Raw genomic sequence first — 17406 nt, 5'->3', positions numbered from 1 at the left:
ACCCTAGTGGCCCCAAGCGGCAGTTACTGAAAAACCCCAGTTGTGTCTGGTCGTGGGATGGTGCTGGTCTGCTGAAACCCTAATCGAAGAAGGGTGTTGATGGTGCAATGAAACCCTAGCAGGTTCTTATCTAGTGCTGAACAGGTGTGTTTTTGTTTCAGTTTATCTCAGTATTCTTTATCCAGTGGTGCGTCGGGCTTATGCCTTGATTATACGATTACTAGTTTGAATAATTGGATGGTTAGAGTGGGGAACCACATTCAGACTGACAGTAATGTCTATATTGGTGGTGCTGAACCGATGACCGGACTATTTAGTGTTTTGTTTGGACGTTGTAGTGACTGATCTCTTATTCTCAGCAGTAGTTCTTGTGCTCCTAGCAATATTCAATAGTTTGTTGCTCACATTCTAGGAGTAAACATTGAGTTGCCACATTCCAGTTGTGGTGGCAGTGCTGTTAGGTGGCATTTGGACTGGTTGGTTGTAATATTCAATGGCAAGTCATGAACTGACCTCACCGGGGAACACCCCAACCCGCAACACAGCAGGTATGGGAGGTGAAACCATGGTTTTTCCCATGCCAATTACCCCCTTGAACAGTTTGAACTACCTGGAGTGGGCTAAGAGTGTAAAACTCTATGTAACGGCAAGGGGTAAGGCCAGTTATATCAATGGAAGGGAGAAAGAACCCAAAGGTGAGACGGCTGAACATGATAGGTGGGACCAAGAAAACAGTATGGTAATGTCTTGGCTTCTCGCAACCATGGAACCTGATGTGAAAAAGAATTTTATGTGGGAAGACACAGCTAGTGAGATCTGGGAATAAGCCAGAATTACCTATTCTGAGCAAAGGCATTATGCCAAGATTTACCAACTACAAGTTGAGTCCTCAACATGTAAACAGGGAAACCGTAGCTTGTCCACATATTATTCAACTCTTACCTCCATATGGAAGGAGTTGGACCATTATCAGGCCATAGAGTGGAAGCACGATGATGATGCTAAGACCCCCTTGAACAGTTTGAACTACCTAGAGTGGGCTAAGAGTGTAAAACTCTATGTAACGGCAAGGGGTAAGGCCAGTTATATCAATGGAAGGGAGAAAGAACCCAAAGGTGAGACGGCTGAACATGATAGGTGGGACCAAGAAAACAGTATGGTAATGTCTTGGCTTCTCGCAACCATGGAACCTGATGTGAAAAAGAATTTTATGTGGGAAGACACAGCTAGTGAGATCTGGGAATAAGCCAGAATTACCTATTCTGAGCAAAGGCATTATGCCAAGATTTACCAACTACAAGTTGAGTCCTCAACATGTAAACAGGGAAACCGTAGCTTGTCCACATATTATTCAACTCTTACCTCCATATGGAAGGAGTTGGACCATTATCAGGCCATAGAGTGGAAGCACGATGATGATGCTAAGGCCTCCAGAAAGCTGATCTCTCAGCAACGAGTGTTTGCTTTCTTGTTAGGGCTGAACCCTGTATATGAACCATTAAGGGTGCAGATCCTAGGAAGCAAAGAATTGCCTACAGTACACGAAGTATACTCCCTTGTCCAATCTGAAGAAAGTAGGTGAAGTGTGATGGTTACAACTGAGGGGGAGTAACAAGTTGCCTTGGTTGCGGTGAATAAGAGCTCAACAGGGAAGAAAAGTGATCCTAAGAAGGCAGATGATAAAGATAAACTCTTTTGTACCCACTGTAGAAAGTCACGACATACACGTGACACCTGTTGGGACATCCACGGGAAACCCAAGTGGGCAGTAAAGAATCAAGAACAGGGTAAAGGTCACTTGAAAAGAACAAGTGCAGCACATGTGGCAACTCAAGACACTCAGGTTGTCGGTAGTACTCGGAACCCTCCTAATAAGCCTGACCCCAAGGAGGATATGATGAATTCATTCAGAGAGCATCTAGAATCTTATGGTAGGGCATTGCGGCAATTGGACAGCTCAGTCACTGGTACTCCCTCTACCTCTTTTGCATTTACTTCAGGTAATGTGGCTTCTGCATTCCATGTCACTCCCACAGATTCCCCTTGGATTATTGACTCAAGGGCCTAAAATCACATGACCGGTAAGCCTAACCTATTCCATTCTTATAGCCTTTTGTTAGGAAGGGATAGAGTGAGACTTGCAGATGGTTCCTTTTCTTCCATTGCAGGTCAAGGATCGATATCCCTTCCCCATGGCCTTAACCCGAATTGTGTATTGCATGTCCCTCAACTTCACATAAATTTGCTTTCAATTAGTAGCATTACAAGTTATTTAAAATGTAGTGTAACCTTTTTTGCTGACTCGTGTTTTTCAGGACCTAACTTTTGGGAAGACGATTGGTAGAGGAAGCCTGGTGGACGGTCTCTATATTATCGACAACAAAGCTGGTCTCTCCGTGTCATCCTCAGAGCCACATAGTCAGTCAAATAAGAGTCAAATTTTGTTGTGGCACAGTCGTTTAGGTCATGTTTCTTTCGGAGTAATAAAATGTTTGTTTCCACTTTTATTTAAGTCGTGTTCAGTGTCAGATTTCATGTGTCAAACGTGTCAGTTGAGTAAACAATGTAGAACAACCTTTCATTCCATCAATAAAAGATCAAATGTTCATTTTCATGTTGTGTATTTTGATGTATGGGGCCTACCAATGTAATCTTTGAGGGTGGATATAAGTAGTTTATTACATTGATTGATGATTACTCTCGCCATACATGGGTAATCCCTATGCGTAGCAGAGACGAGGTTCCAAAGATGGTGAAAGACTTCCAGAGGATGGTGTTTACACGGCTCCATGTTGAAATGCAGATCTTCCAATCTGATAATGCAAAGGAGTACTTCCATGGGGAGCTAAATGAGTTCTTCGCCTCCCATGGGTCTATTCATAGAAGCTCATGCACCAGAACACCGCAGCAAAATGGGGTTGCAGAAAGGAAAAACAGACACCTCCTTGAGGTAGCCCACGGGATGATGTTACACATGAATGTCCCAAAAAGGTTTTGGGTGGATGCTATACTACAGCTGTATATGTCATCAACCGCATGCCCTCTAGAGTATTGAATTACATGGCCCCTCATCAGCTATTGTACCCTCAGTAACCTTTATTTTCCATCCCCATGAGAGTCTTTGGTTGTCGGGCCTTTGTCCATGATTTGTCTCCATCCAGAGGTAAGTTAGACCCTCGGTCCATTCCTTGTGTCTTCCTGGGGTACCCATCCTCTCAAAAGGGGTATCGGTGTTTTGACCCAGTTAGTCATAAATATTTTGTGCCTATGGATGTGTCCTTTGAGTCTGAGCCGTTCTTCCTTCCTTCATCTCAGGGGGAGAGTCGTAGTGTGGAAGAGGAGAAGTAGGTTCAGGTGTCTCTTCCTTCTATTCCGGACCTCACTCCCTTCCGTGTCTTCCAACGTACTCGTCGGAGAGATCAGCAGTGTGATAGAAATGTGGAGCATCCAAACACTGAGCAATTGACATCATCAGAATCCCAGGAGGTAAGTCCAACCCCTAACCCTACTCCCACTATGGACGACCTAGATATCCCTATTGCTCAACGAAAGGGAGTCAGGTCTTGCACTACCAAACACCCCATTACCCACTTTGTTAACTATGACCACATCTCTCCCTCGTACCGAGTCTTCCTATCGGCAGTTGACTGCATCCCTGTTCCCAAAAATGTTGCAAAAGCCTTAAAATACCATGAATGGATAGATGCCATGAAGGAGGAGATTGGTGCCCTCTACAAAAATCAGACTTGGGAATTAGTGGATCCTCCAGAGGGGAAAGAACCCGTGGGGTGCAGATGGGTGTTCACAGTTAAGCACAAGGCAGATGGAACGGTTGAAAGGTACAAAGCAAGACTAGTAGCCAAAGGGTACACACAGGTATATGGAGTTGACTATGATGAGACTTTTGCTCTGGTGGCTAAGATGAACTCGATTAGGGTTCTCCTATCCTTAGCTGCTAGCTTTGACTGAGAATTGCATCAACTGGACATAAAGAATGCCTTCCTAAATGGTGACTTGGAAGAAGAGGTATACATGGTTCAACCTCCTGGATTCTCTACCAAGGGAAGTGAAAACAAGGTGTGCAAGCTACGGAAGTCTCTTTACGGCTTAAAACAGTCTCCCAGAGCCTGGTTCAGTAAGTTTCACATGGCAGTATAAGAGATGGGTTCCAATAGTGCCAGTCTGACCATCCACTTTTTGTGAAGAGATGTCAAGAGTAGGTTTCGTATTGATAGTGTATGTAGACGATATCATCATTACGGGGAGTTGGAGTTTAGAGATACAGAAATTGAAACAATTCCTTGCATCCAAATTTGAAGTGAAAGATCTAGGACTCCTAAAGTATTTCCTTGGGATCGAAGTTGCCCGTTCAAAAAGGGGTATCTTTGTCCTTCAAAGGAAATACACCCTTGATCTATTACGGGATACAGGTAAATTATGTGCAAGGCCGGCAGACACTCCTATGGATGCGGACCACAAGCTAGGTGACCGTATTGGTGAACCTCTGAAAGATGTAAAGCAGTTCCAAAGGCTAGTGGAAAAGCTGATCTATCTATCCATGACCCGTCCAGATAATGCCTATTCAGTTGGTGTTCTGAGCCCGTTTATGCACTCTCCTAAGAAGCCACACATGGAAGCAGCAGAGAGAGTCCTTAGATACTTGAAGAAACATCCAAGAACAGGCCTACTATTCAGTAAACACAATCACCTAAAGGTGAAAGTCTTTAAAGATGTTGATTGGGCAGGAGCCGTGGATGATAGAAAGTCCACTAGTGGGTATTGCACATTTGTGGGAAGAAATCTGGTGACCTGGAAGAGCAAGAAGCAAAGTGTGGTAGTAAGATCAAGTGCAGAAGCTAAGTATAGAGCTATGGCACATGGGGTGGTTGAAGTCCTTTGGCCAAAGAACCTCCTAGGTGAGCTTGGAGTTTCTGTTCATAATCCTATGTCTCTTTACCGTGAACAAGGCTGCAATAAACATCGCCAACCCGGTCTTACATGAGAGGACTAAGCATATTGAGGTGGATAAGCACTTCATAAGAGAGAAACTACAAAAAAAGGGAAATTTGTATCCCTTATGTCAACTCCAAAGAACAAGTTGCTGATGTCCTCACAAAAGGACTTCCGTGTTCGCGGCACAATGAGCTATGTGACAAGTTGGGTATGATAGACATCTTCACCCCAACTTGAGGGGGAGTGTTGTAAGGCTTAAGTGTTCCTTGTAACTGATGTTAGTGGGACAGTTTCAGCTACTAGTCCCTTCTTTTTTTTTCTTTTTCTTATTGTTCTTATCCTATGATAGGCCGCCAGGGGCATACTTGTAATTTTGTCTTCTCTTATAAAGATTAATATAAATAGAAGACTGGCGGCTGCCAGTACTGTGTTCTGCTTTTCTTTCTATCATCTGTACCTCTCTCTCTCTCTCTCTCTCTCTCTCTCTCTCTCTCTCTCCCAATCACCACAAGAAACAACAGCATTCTTCTTGGAGGTAATCTGGTTTCACGGAAGAGTAAGAAACAATTAGCTGTAGCAAGGTCAAGTATAGAAGCTGAATATAGAGCTATGGCACGTGTTTTAGAGCTCCTTTGGGTCTGGTCCATGTTAGGAGGATAGATTGAAATTGAGGCAAAAGAACCCACGATGTTGTATTGTGATAATCAAGCAACAATTAACATTGCCCATGCTATTAGAGTTGTTATTCTCTGTTGTTAGAGTGTTGTTAGTTTAGGGTGTTGTCTGCGTGTTCTTATCCTTTATTTATTGTTTTATCATTAGGGTTTGCCACCAGGGGTAAGATGTATTTTTCTTCTTTTTTATATTTCATGTTATTATAAATAAGAGGTCGGGTGCCGCCAACCAGAAATTTTGGCTCTCAAACATCTTTCTTCCCCTCTTCTTCTCTTCTCATCTCTCCGCTCTCTTCTCCTCTTCCTCCTCTCTTTTCTAGAAAGAAAACATGGTACTAGAGCAAGATTCTAGGCGATAAGAATCCTTTTCTCTCTCTCTGAATCACATTCATTTCACCCATATTTTTTATTTCTTGGACAGTGAAGACAAGAAACCCTAATCAGACTGGTCAAAACACTCTTTTACTGTTTTTTTTTTTGTTCTTCCTTGGTCATAACACCAAGGAAACCCTAGTTAGAGGTGGTCGATGCTGTGAAGGCTCTTTTTTCTTGGGTTTGTACCCTCATACAGGTACTGTATAGGGGTGTGTAATCCCCTTTGTCACAGGTATGTGTTGTGATTGTTTGATATGTGTAGTGTGTGGTCCAATGGTGACAACTTTAAGTTCCTGGACTGTTTAATTGCTGCAAGTGGAATCAACAGTGTTTTCCTCATTTCAGAAGCAGAATTGTTTGGCATTTAGTATCCTAATTGTGATTGTGAGTGGTAGTAGTTGAGTAGGGACAAGTCTTGTGCACCAGTGGGTCCTATTTTATCCTATAGAACTTTTTCTTAACAGAAAATGATGACTTTGCTTCATCCGGGGTAACATCAACCCGTAGTACAACTAGTATGGGTGTTGAAATATGATGGTTCCTATGCCAATTACACCTCTAAATGGCCTGAACTACCTAGAGCGGGCTAAATATGTAAAACTTTATGTTACAGCTAGGGGAAAAGCCGGTTACATAAACAGAAGAGTGAAAGAACCTAAGATTTGGACAGCTGAACATGATAGGTGGGACCAAGAGAACAGTATGGTGATGCCCTAGCTTCTTGCAGCCATGGAACCTAATGTGAAGAAGAACTTTATGTGGGCAGACACTGCTAGTGAAATGTGGGAACAAGCCAAAACCACCCACTCTGAGCAAAGGCACTATGCCAAGATTGACCAGTTACAAGGTAATCGTAGTTTGTTAGCCTTAACTTCAGTATGGAAGGAGCTGGACCACTATCAGGATATAGAGTGGAAACATGATTGATGCTAAAGCCTATAAGAAGTTGGCTTCTCAACAGCAGGTTTTTGCTTTCTTGTTGGGACTAAACCCCGTATCTTAGAGTTCAGATTTTGGAAAGTAAAGAATTGCCTTCAGTTCAAGAGGTGTATGCCCTTGTCCAATTTGAGGAAAATAGACGATGTGTGATGGTTACAACTGAGGTGGAGCAACAAGTGGCATTAGCTGCAATGGGTGGTAACAATATGGGAAAGAAGAGTGCTTCCAAGAAAGTCGATGACAGGAACCAATTGTTCTATACCTGCTACCAACGTTCAAGACACATGCAACACATGCTGACAGCACCCTAAACTAACAACACTCTAACAGCAGAAAAATAACAACTTTAACAACAGTCCATAACCCAGTTCAGCAAGATAGGACAGAGCATATGAGCATATGAAGTGGATAGACATTTTATAAGGGAAAGAGTGACATTAGGAGAAGTGTCTACCACATATGTTGCATTTGACTTTTAGCTAGCTGATGTTCTCACAAAAGGTATTGCAAGAAACAAGCTCAAGCATGATCTATGCAAGTTGGGAATGTGTGACATCTATTCCCAACTTGAGGGGGAGTGTTGAGATTCAACTGATAACACTTGTTTTGTTTTTAAAGTTCAGCTAGAGTTATTGGGCCCATGGCCCATTAGTTTATGTCTTGTTAAGAGTGTTTTTTATGTTGATTAGTAGTAGCCGACTTACCAAGGGTATACATCACCTTTTGTAAGTATATAAGATAATGAAAGAGACGGCCAGATCTGATTTTGGCTTACTCCCATTCTTTTCAAATTTTCTCTTCTTCCCTTCTTTGCAAGAACTTTTTTTTCTCTTTCTTTTCTTTCACAGGTTTCAAATCAGATTGAAGTTTTGCACTTTGTACTATGTTAATCTCGAACAAAAGTAGTACTTTGCTTTGGACACAGCTAATTGGTTTAAATGTCTGGATTTGATCAGTTTAATCCACTTTCTTTTTTATTAGTAACTGTAGGAATATTAATTGAATAAAATAATGACTGTGCAATATGCCACCAGCCCAAGAATATAGGCTGGCCTCAACCACCTAACCCAATCCCTTGTTCTTTACAACTTCTATCTTATGGTTCAATAGCTCAATCAGCTTTGACATATTATTCAAGTCTGAGTTGACAGCACCATTTAAGGCATTTGTAGGGACATCCAGGAATGGCAGTAACCTCTGCTCCCTCTTCTTTTTGTCAAAGAAGAGAGAGCAACAGTATTGATCCTGTCAAGAAGTACACATAATAGCATATAAGAATAAATATGTGGGTCTATTATATCCCTAATCCTGAAAATATAAATTACCATTCTGGAATTCTATCATCTCTGAGGATAGGATTTTGCCATTTCTCTATCTCTTCCTCCCACCATTTATAACCTGACAAAAATTCAAAACAATATCAGAAAAATCAACTCCTGATCAAAACTAGAATTGACACAATTGTCTGGAAAACCAGAAGAGATGGCGATGCCAATTTTAGGATTAAATTCTTAGCAGCTATTACAATTATCCACAACTTCAGTAAAAGTAGAACATGTGTACCAATGTATATTACATACTCATCAATGCATCGTGTGCAATATCAAGAGCTGATCTTTCAGAAGTTCCATAAAATTTTGTATACCTCCTGCAATAAAAGGATACATCTAAACAATGCTCACCAAGAAGTAAGTTTAAGATATTATACATTTATTCCTTCTACTATTTTTTCCCTTACCAGCAATGTTCTGAAAATCTAATTGTGTCATAAATTGTAGAGAAAATTGAAATGAGCCATTGTGAATTTAATCCTAAAAATGTTTATATGTTTAGAAAGCTTCTATATGTTTAGAATATAGAATAAAAAATTATCTCTAAACAAATTGGTTTTACCCCATTTTGAATGCATATCAACCATATAAGTAATTAATGCAATAAAATTTCAACTTGTAAATAATAGGGTAAGATGATATTATCAAGCTTGATTCAAAGTCAAACCCACATATAATGAAAAGTAAAATGTTTGGAAAACTCGTATCCATATACCCATCCTAGATTTTGAGAAACATAGAGCCATTTATATATTTCCCTTTTACACTTAACTTTGGAGCGGAGTTGATGGTATCTTAAATACCTAATACCTGATGAAATAAAATGTTCCAAACAGGCTGACCATAGTTGTTAAGGCAACACCTATGGTGGATAATTATTAAGGAACTATGGTTATGGAATCTAGGGAACTACCCTAGGATAAATGCCTTTTACTTATAAAATCCATCGCCTGGCCTCGCCTTGGTGCCTTGAAAACTATGAAACTCACATCAACAGGGAAATAAACTGCACAACTGATCACCTGTGATAGGAATTTCCCTTTAAAAATTTTACTTTTGGTGATGACCAAGCTAAAGCAAATGCAACAGTGCACTTTCCATGAGGTTCTACCCATGTGGATGCTGATACTGCTGCACAAAGAGTATCTCCAGGTGATGATGGCATGGTAGGTCCAGCATTGAAGTTTTCCCGTTCAAAATACCCATCCTTGAGAAAAAACATGGACAAAAGCCTCTACTCATCAAGTAATGACAATAACATCAATATTAAAAGGAACAGCGGCATAAAAGAAAAAAGAAAACCAGCCTACGAAGACATTGGGGTATCCAGGAAAGCGAGATAGTTGAAAATGACTATTTTCTATAGGCATAGTGAAGAAATGGTAACTAGCAGGAATTCATTACCTGCACCATTTTGCCCCATATATCCTTAGCAGTAACATTGCTTGTGTCTGACAGCCCAAAACATGGCAAAACAGTCACATTCACATTTTGAGTTTCACATGCAGCTATAGCAAAAGTAACAGGAGGGTTATCTTTTGCAGTCCTGCAATGTTTCCACCAGAGTCAGAAATAGCATTTTATGAATAACAAAACTTTATTGAGGAAATATCTTAAGAGTTAGAAATAGTATTACACCATGATATATTAGGGATTTGTAATAGAATACCACAAAAGCTACTGACAAAGAAATAAGATGGTCATGAAATAACTAATGCAACCTCCTAGAAAACCAACAAGATAAAATTGCAATTAACTCAGGTATATGAAGGGGAAAGCATAAAAAGAACCATAACAAGATGTCCATTTGAAGGGGAAAATACAGCAGCAATGAGATGCCATAAGCTGGGTTCAGGGTTGCCAGGATCACAATAAATGGCCTAAGGGAAATCTGCTAACCAGCCGTCATAATAGAGCTATCAAGGGTTGACAACTTGCTTGTGATGAAGAAGTACGCCAGACACTCCATCTTCAGCTCTATCAGAGAAAAGGAAAAAGTTCATATCAGCTTCTAAATATGTAAAGAGTCAAAACTTCCAAATATAGAATATATATGGCATGTACTAACATGAAAGGTTCATTCACATGATCTCCTGATAGGTGTGACATCCCTCCAATTGAATTCTGTGCAAACAAAAAGAAGATGAACAATGAATTCCTCAATATCCATAATTATAGTGTGCTCAAATAGTGCCTGAATCAAAAACTCAATCTGGCATAGAGAAGTTTCCTCACCGCCCAGGTCAATAGAAGGCTGACTTTTGCCCTTTCTCTCCCAGTGTTTACCAACTGCAATAGGAATCATGCAACAGTCATCCAATTAGAATAAAAATCATTATCAAATCTCCATTAGGTAAGACGACCATAATGTGGCTAACTTCCAATGACTCAATTAAGAATATCTCTATAAGGAGATCAAATGACAACTTGTTAGTGTAAGCATGCTTTCTGCCAGGAAAGGGGGCAGCAACTAGCCTGTTAGTAGCTCAAAACATATGATGATAGGGTAATCATCTCTGGAATAATGAGAATAAAAGATAATGCAAAAAGTGCATTCCAAAACTACATATTTATGGTCTAGATGTGTTAAGGGTTCAGGCTACTTATGTCTAGAATAAAAGAGAAAGTAGTAACTAAGGAATCATCAACTTAGATGGTTAAGAAATTACTTTCTGAGTTAAACAAGAACTTGTTATTTCATCAGGATCCAAAACAGCACTTAAATATCAGTTCCCATACTGCATATTGCATCATGATAATGCAGAGCCCAATTGGAATACTGAGTAATGCTTTGCTTCTTTTTTCAATTAACATTTCAGGTGGCAGAGTTGTTATAGTAGTTTTTTTTCTCTTTTTTTTTTCTTTTTGATTTTGAACAGTGGTTGTTATGGTAGTTTTATTTGATCAGAGTTTGGTTCAGTCTTGATATGTTATAGTCCTTTATAGTCTGTCACCATTTGTTCAGCTTTCCTTAGCCAATAGGTGTAGTAAAGTCTAATAAATATTTAGAAGCTTTATCAGTGAAAGGGCATATTTTAGTCATATTACTTTTCTTAGAACCGTCCAGAAAACTGTATCTATTTTCCTGTGTTACACAAGCTAATGAAGTTTTGGCACATATTGCTGCTACAAAGGGTGGAATTCTGTTTTTTCCACAAGAATTTATTCCTTCTTTTATTTTTTGCTTTCCTTTTTTTTATTTTGTTCAGTGACCTTTGGTCTAAACTTGTTAACTCAGAGAGGAGGGGGTTGAATACCCTAATCACTGTGTATGACTTCATTCACACACATGAACATGGATGGTACATCCACATGCATGTGTATGGATTAACAGATAGTATGTATTCGCATTTAGACACATTTGATGGGTCCATCAGACCTTGGTATGCAGGAGATGGAGTAATTTTTGGTTAATCACTGTAAAAAAGAAACCCGCTCCAGGTGCAAGCAGGATTCAATCCCAAGTCTCCACTACAACCAGCAGGAGACCTTGGAGCTGTGCATGGATTGCTGCTCTTTAGTCAATTTGAGAAGAGAGGAATAACAGAATTTTCATTGATAAAAGAACTAAGGAAGAGGTCATTGAGAATGCTCTTTTTAGGGCCATAAGTTGGGTGAAGATTTTGGAGATTTTTAAGCCTTTCTCCAAAGACAATTTAAGGGGCTAGCAAGTGATAGAAGATTCAGGTTCTAACAGACTAAGGATTGTAAAGGAGTGGGTGCCTCCAACCACAAGGCCTTTCAAACTTAATTTTGATGATTGTAGCATGGGTAACCCTGGCCCCTCAGGGATAAGGGGGAGTTATTAGAGATATATCAGATGCATTTATTGCTATCTATTATGGCCAAATAGGTGAAAGGGACTCCACAGTGGTATAACTTTAAGCAGTCCTCCAAGGCCTAAAAATTTGCAAGAATCTTAATCTTCACAATTTAGAAGTTGAAAGGAACTCTAGGGTAGTGATAAGATGGTTGAAGAACAGCTCAATAGGAACATGGCAACATAGATACACTTCAGGCAGCCAGGCTGGCTCTAACCCTAGCAAGAGAGTTGGGGGTGACACAAAACATAGGACAGCAAACAAAATGGCTAACACTTTGGCTCAGAAAGGGGTAAACGGGGAAAATTTGTTTCGGTGAAACATGTACAATTTTCCCCATAGGAAAAAGTTGAGACAGCACTGCTGCTAGCCCCCTGTTGTAATTTTATTGTGAACATTTCTTAATTTTCATAACAAAAGTGCAAGTTACCTTTCAGAAAAAAAAAAAAAAAAAGTGCTTTACAAGCAAAACCTTGTTGCTCCTCAGCACAATTAAATAGCTTTAACGCTTTATTGTTATCAACTGACGGTGGCTCAGTTGGTAGGTGCTCTGGCTGTTTGTAGCAGTGACCTGGGATATCCCGCTGCCACCAGGGTTGGGGGCATGGGCTACCCCCATTATTAGTATTATTATTGCTGTTGTCGTCGTTGTTGTAAGTGATATTCAATTCCTGTCAACACATTATCAAGTAAATAAATAAAATTCTCAAATTGAACAATTGGAATGAAATCATTTTCCCCATGTCAACAAATTCTCAGTTCCCATTGTATCTTCAGTATTCATCTAAGATTTTTCATAGAACAAACATGATGAAGAGATGGTTTTCTAAAAGGTTTCAGAGGATATCCTTCTAATAGAAACAAATCTTACCGTATAAACAAATACAGCAATCGGAAGACTGCTTTCTTTATAATTATGCGGTATGAATGGTGATATTTGACGACAAGAGACCTTCAACTCAGGGTCTGGTTCACCTAAAGATAAGAATTCACATATTATAAAAATACTGAACTGAAGAAAAGATCAAAGTAGAATACTTAAAATGAAAGGTTGGCATGTCACATAAGATTGAAATAGAAAGAGTACCATCATATATTGTCCATGCCCTAGGAAATAGAGCATGGTAAGTTGAATGCTGTCCACTCAAATTCCAACCCCATGATGATATACCCTGATCACCATTTTTCCTGAAAGAAGAATGAGAGTAAAACCAAAGCATAAATCAAACAGAAAAGTACTTGTTCTTTAAATGAATGAACCTAATTGTCCATCCATTATAACCCAAGAAAGTCTGATATGGCATTTAAGAGTTAGCAAACCGAAGTTCTAATAGCTTGTGAAGTAGCTTGTGTTATTCAATCATGCATATCAATGTTGAGACTCCGAATCATAATTAGAAACTCACTTAATTCCTCTTGGCTAATGCTGGACTACATCAAACAAGCTCTTGTTTATTTAAATACAAGGTATCAAAGACTGGTGCTAGATTAAACTGATAAGATATCCATCACTAGCCCCTCTAAAAGAAGAATGACATACATAAAATGATAGAGAAACACATAACTTTTAAACAGACTCCCTAAAAATTCCTCTTACCCTAACCCTTCATGTTGACCAGGTGCTAAAACTGATGCATACTTTTTATTCCCTCCATCACGCGATATGAAAATCTGCAGCGTGAAAAGAAATGAATCAAATTATTAAGAGTAGAATCTTCTGTTTTGTTCATTACTAAGTCCATGAAGAATACAAAGTGACAGAACAAGAAGTGCAAACACAAAGGAACACAAGTACTTAGAGATTTACGGTAATGCAGATACTCTAAACATATTGAATTAGGACCTAAGAAAATAATTATTTTTTCAATTGTGAAAAGGAGGTATTATTATTCTGTCTTCAACCTTATTATTATTATTATTATTATTATTATTATTATTATTATTATTATTATTATTATTATTACTGTTTTTATTATCATTTAGGTTGTCTATTAATAATCTCCTAATTATCATGAAACTGATGAATTGATTATGAATAACAGATTGCTAAGTTTTATATGAAGAAACAAGTAAATAATGAAAACAGAAAGAAAGTTTTGCTCATCCTAATACAGAAGCAGCAAGTAGCAATTAGTTGATCCTGATTTCTCAAAGAAAATTTTGCCCATCCAAATTAGTAGTATTGTTTGTTCTTATCAATATTTTCACCGTTTCGGAAAATGGTATGTTAAAAGTACCAGCTTATTTATTAGTATATTAATTGATGTCCCTGTGAAATTATATCACAAATTTGCCCTCAAAATAAATATCACATTGATAGAATCTTGTCATTTTTAATGTTCCTTTTTTCATCTTCCCTTCAAATTCTAAACTCACCCTTTTTCTACTCCTTTTATGGTGGATAACTATGTTTCCTGTATAAATTTTCAAACAAAAACAAAAGATTATGAAGGCCTTCATGTGCCTTGCACATGGAAGGCTTAACATGTATTATCAAATTGTACAGTCTTTTTATTACTTTTTTAACCCTTAAATTTAAGTTCGAGAAATGTTAATACCAACTACTAAATTTACAGAACCTACTCCTGTACAAGTATTTTAGGCATCTTGAAGAATGGGATGTGTTATTCTGAATTTAACCTTGGAGATTTTGTTTGGTGGCAGATTCTTCCTGATTAGTCTTCAACCAAATTAAGCTCAGTAATTTAGTAAAGAAGCACACAAAGTATAATACAGATCAACATGTGTGGAGATGCATTTGTCTTGAATACAACAGCTTATAGCACAGATATATCAATGGACAGAAAGGAATATACCGAGAACTGATTGGCCATCACAGGAGAAGGCTCACATGAACCAGGAATGATCTGCCAATGCTTAAACTCCCCTCTAAAACCTCTTGATATGCTGCCACTTCTGTAATATAGACAAAAGTGTAACACTATTGCCAAATGAAAAAGCTAGAGATTATAGATAGTATTGGTATGCCAATGCCATAATCCACCAACTACATACCCCATGCCTCCAAGTGGGACCCCTTGAGATGCCGAGGGCTTACAACTTTCTTTTGTGAATGGATCAATCGGTGCTTTCTGTGAAGATTAGTCGCAGAATTTCAAAATTTAAATTCTGGATCTCAAGCTCTATCATCTCAAAAAGAAACCATCCAACTGCTAATTCAATTTATCTGTCAATCTAAATCTTCATAAACAATGGAATGCATTAAAACATGATTTATTATTTTATATGACAACTGGAAAGAGAAAACTACCCTTCCATAAGATGCTTCCTCTCTGACATATGACCAAAGACGAAGGCCAAGACGAATCTGCAATTTAAGTCCCCATGAAGCAAGCAACTACTAAATGAGAACAAGGAAAAAGGGAGTGCAATTATACAATAACAAGATGTGCATATTTTCAGTTTTTTCATCCTTTCAACTCAGGTTATAAAGAATAGGATACTTGACCATCTGTATTGCCTCCATAAATGTGACACTAAATTCTTTTAGTATGTTAGCATGACTGTTTAATCTCCTCCTCCAGGCTTGCTTTGGGGGTGCAGCACTATCATAGTCCAGCTGTGAGAAAGTAGCAGAAAAGAGTATTAGTCAATAAAATGAGAGCAACCAGAACTACTGGCTTGCATGAGCAGGAGAAATATTGGAAAGCCAAAATGTCATGTTGCATCCATGTGAATTCTTTTTCCCATCCTGAATGCATTCCAGACCATAAAAATGTTTTCAGAATCAGAATTCTCCTTAAATGCTTTCAGTGCATTTCCAGCAAAAGAAATAAGAGTAATGTAACATCCAAAACTGAAGAATACACTTGTCTCAGAAAGAAAGTACAGAAAACTTCCGACCTCAAATGAGAGTGAGAGTATACACGTGAATATCACGTATTCCATCATATGATGAAAAAGTTCAAGCAAGACATGCTGTTTAGTCTTTTAATCATAAAGAACTGAGGCTCAGACAACTTTAAAAGCAACGCAAATGGATTATTTTGAAGTCACATAGCATAACGAGAATAGCACTAATCTTATTTTGTTAACTCAATTATACTTTATGTAAAGTGAATGATACTAGTTTGATGGTTACCATTATAGCATCAATCATTCTTTTTGTTCACTGTAATTTATTTATTGCTCTAGTTGGATGAAAATTCAGAATCAACAACTCTTTCAACTTTTAATTCAAATGCTCAAGTCAAGAAACCGACTAAAACAAAAGGGAAAGATAAGCAGAATTCAATTCCAAGTTCTGGGCACAAAGCCTGCAACAATGGTGTATCAAAACCAATATACAGCACTAACAGAAGAAAACCAAATAATCTGTCAAATCATCCAGGTAAAAATTCAGTAGATTTCAGAATCGACGAAGTGCTCACCAACTGCAAGGTCGCTCTGCTGACGTACTCCTCCGGAGGCCATGAATGCTTTCTACAGTGGAAGAGGTTTCCGCTAACCATGTTAAAATGAATTCAATCTCGTGAAGAACAAATAAGGAAAAATCCTTCTAGTCCATGGTTTCTATAACCACAAGTCCACGAAGCTCCTGTTAGGAACTGCAGGAATCCATTTTTATGAACATCCAGTGATCAGATAACCAAAACTTTGCGAGAAAGCGAAGTCACCAAACTTCTTCGGAACAGTATCTTCAAAGTCCAAACCACCGCAACACTTCTACGCAAAGTGCAAACCGGAATGGCTTCCCACGAATATATCTTAAACCGCAATCCTAAGAACTAAAAGAACTTGCTCTCCATCCACCAATGTCCGGAACCGAAAAAATCACCAAATCAACAAACAAAATCCTTCAACCAGGAATACTTCAGAACTCAAGCAAACCAGATCACGCAGCACTCGAATAAAAAGAAAACGAAACGCAAAAAACAGAATCAAACTTCTCAGCGAATGAAATTGACGGGAATCCTCTGTAGCTACAGATCAATCTAAATCCCTACCAAAGATTCTCCACTAACAGCCTATCAAAACTCGAACGAACTCTCACTATGAACAAATTCAAATTAGAAGAAGGAAAGCACGAAAACAGTAACGATCTCTCGGTTCCCGTAAGATCACGAAGAAGCAGGATTTGTGTTAGAAAATCAGAGACGAGTTTTTGGGTGTGGCGTGTCGAATTGCTAGTCGGCTGCCTGCACAGAGCAACCACAGGAACTCTCTCTGAACGGGCCATTTGTTGAATGCCGACTCTCAATTTAACTTTTTAATGGGGGCAATGGTCTATTCTTTTTCTAGAAGAGGTGAAGAAGGAGAGTAATTGAGGAAAAGGAGAGGAGGAATCTGATT

General features: G+C 38.8%; 1 protein-coding gene across 1 annotated transcript in view; it reads right to left on the bottom strand.

Moving 5' to 3' along the window:
• Window positions 1-17406, bottom strand: part of LOC148874806 (Beta-glucosidase, GBA2 type family protein) — a 29687-nt gene extending 12281 nt beyond the window's left edge. Inside the window, exons 1-15 of the mRNA XM_088964172.1 lie at window positions 16485-17406; window positions 15563-15673; window positions 15365-15421; window positions 15109-15185; window positions 14910-15009; window positions 13691-13764; window positions 13181-13281; window positions 12965-13068; window positions 10508-10561; window positions 10341-10396; window positions 10211-10249; window positions 9677-9818; window positions 9295-9479; window positions 8522-8589; window positions 8267-8339 (exon numbers count right to left, since the gene is read on the bottom strand). Of these exons, the coding sequence (XP_088820298.1) occupies window positions 8267-8339; window positions 8522-8589; window positions 9295-9479; window positions 9677-9818; window positions 10211-10249; window positions 10341-10396; window positions 10508-10561; window positions 12965-13068; window positions 13181-13281; window positions 13691-13764; window positions 14910-15009; window positions 15109-15185; window positions 15365-15421; window positions 15563-15673; window positions 16485-16565 (1322 nt within the window). The 5' untranslated portion in view covers window positions 16566-17406. The remainder of the gene's footprint in view (window positions 1-8266; window positions 8340-8521; window positions 8590-9294; window positions 9480-9676; window positions 9819-10210; window positions 10250-10340; window positions 10397-10507; window positions 10562-12964; window positions 13069-13180; window positions 13282-13690; window positions 13765-14909; window positions 15010-15108; window positions 15186-15364; window positions 15422-15562; window positions 15674-16484) is intronic.

This window comes from Nelumbo lutea, chromosome 1 (assembly GCF_056320005.1).
Source record: "Nelumbo lutea isolate HS-2025 chromosome 1, American lotus-T2T, whole genome shotgun sequence".
In the NCBI taxonomy this organism is placed as follows: Eukaryota; Viridiplantae; Streptophyta; class Magnoliopsida; order Proteales; family Nelumbonaceae; genus Nelumbo; species Nelumbo lutea.
Note: the sequence above shows the minus strand (reverse complement) of the source record. Positions and strands in the feature narration are given on the sequence as shown.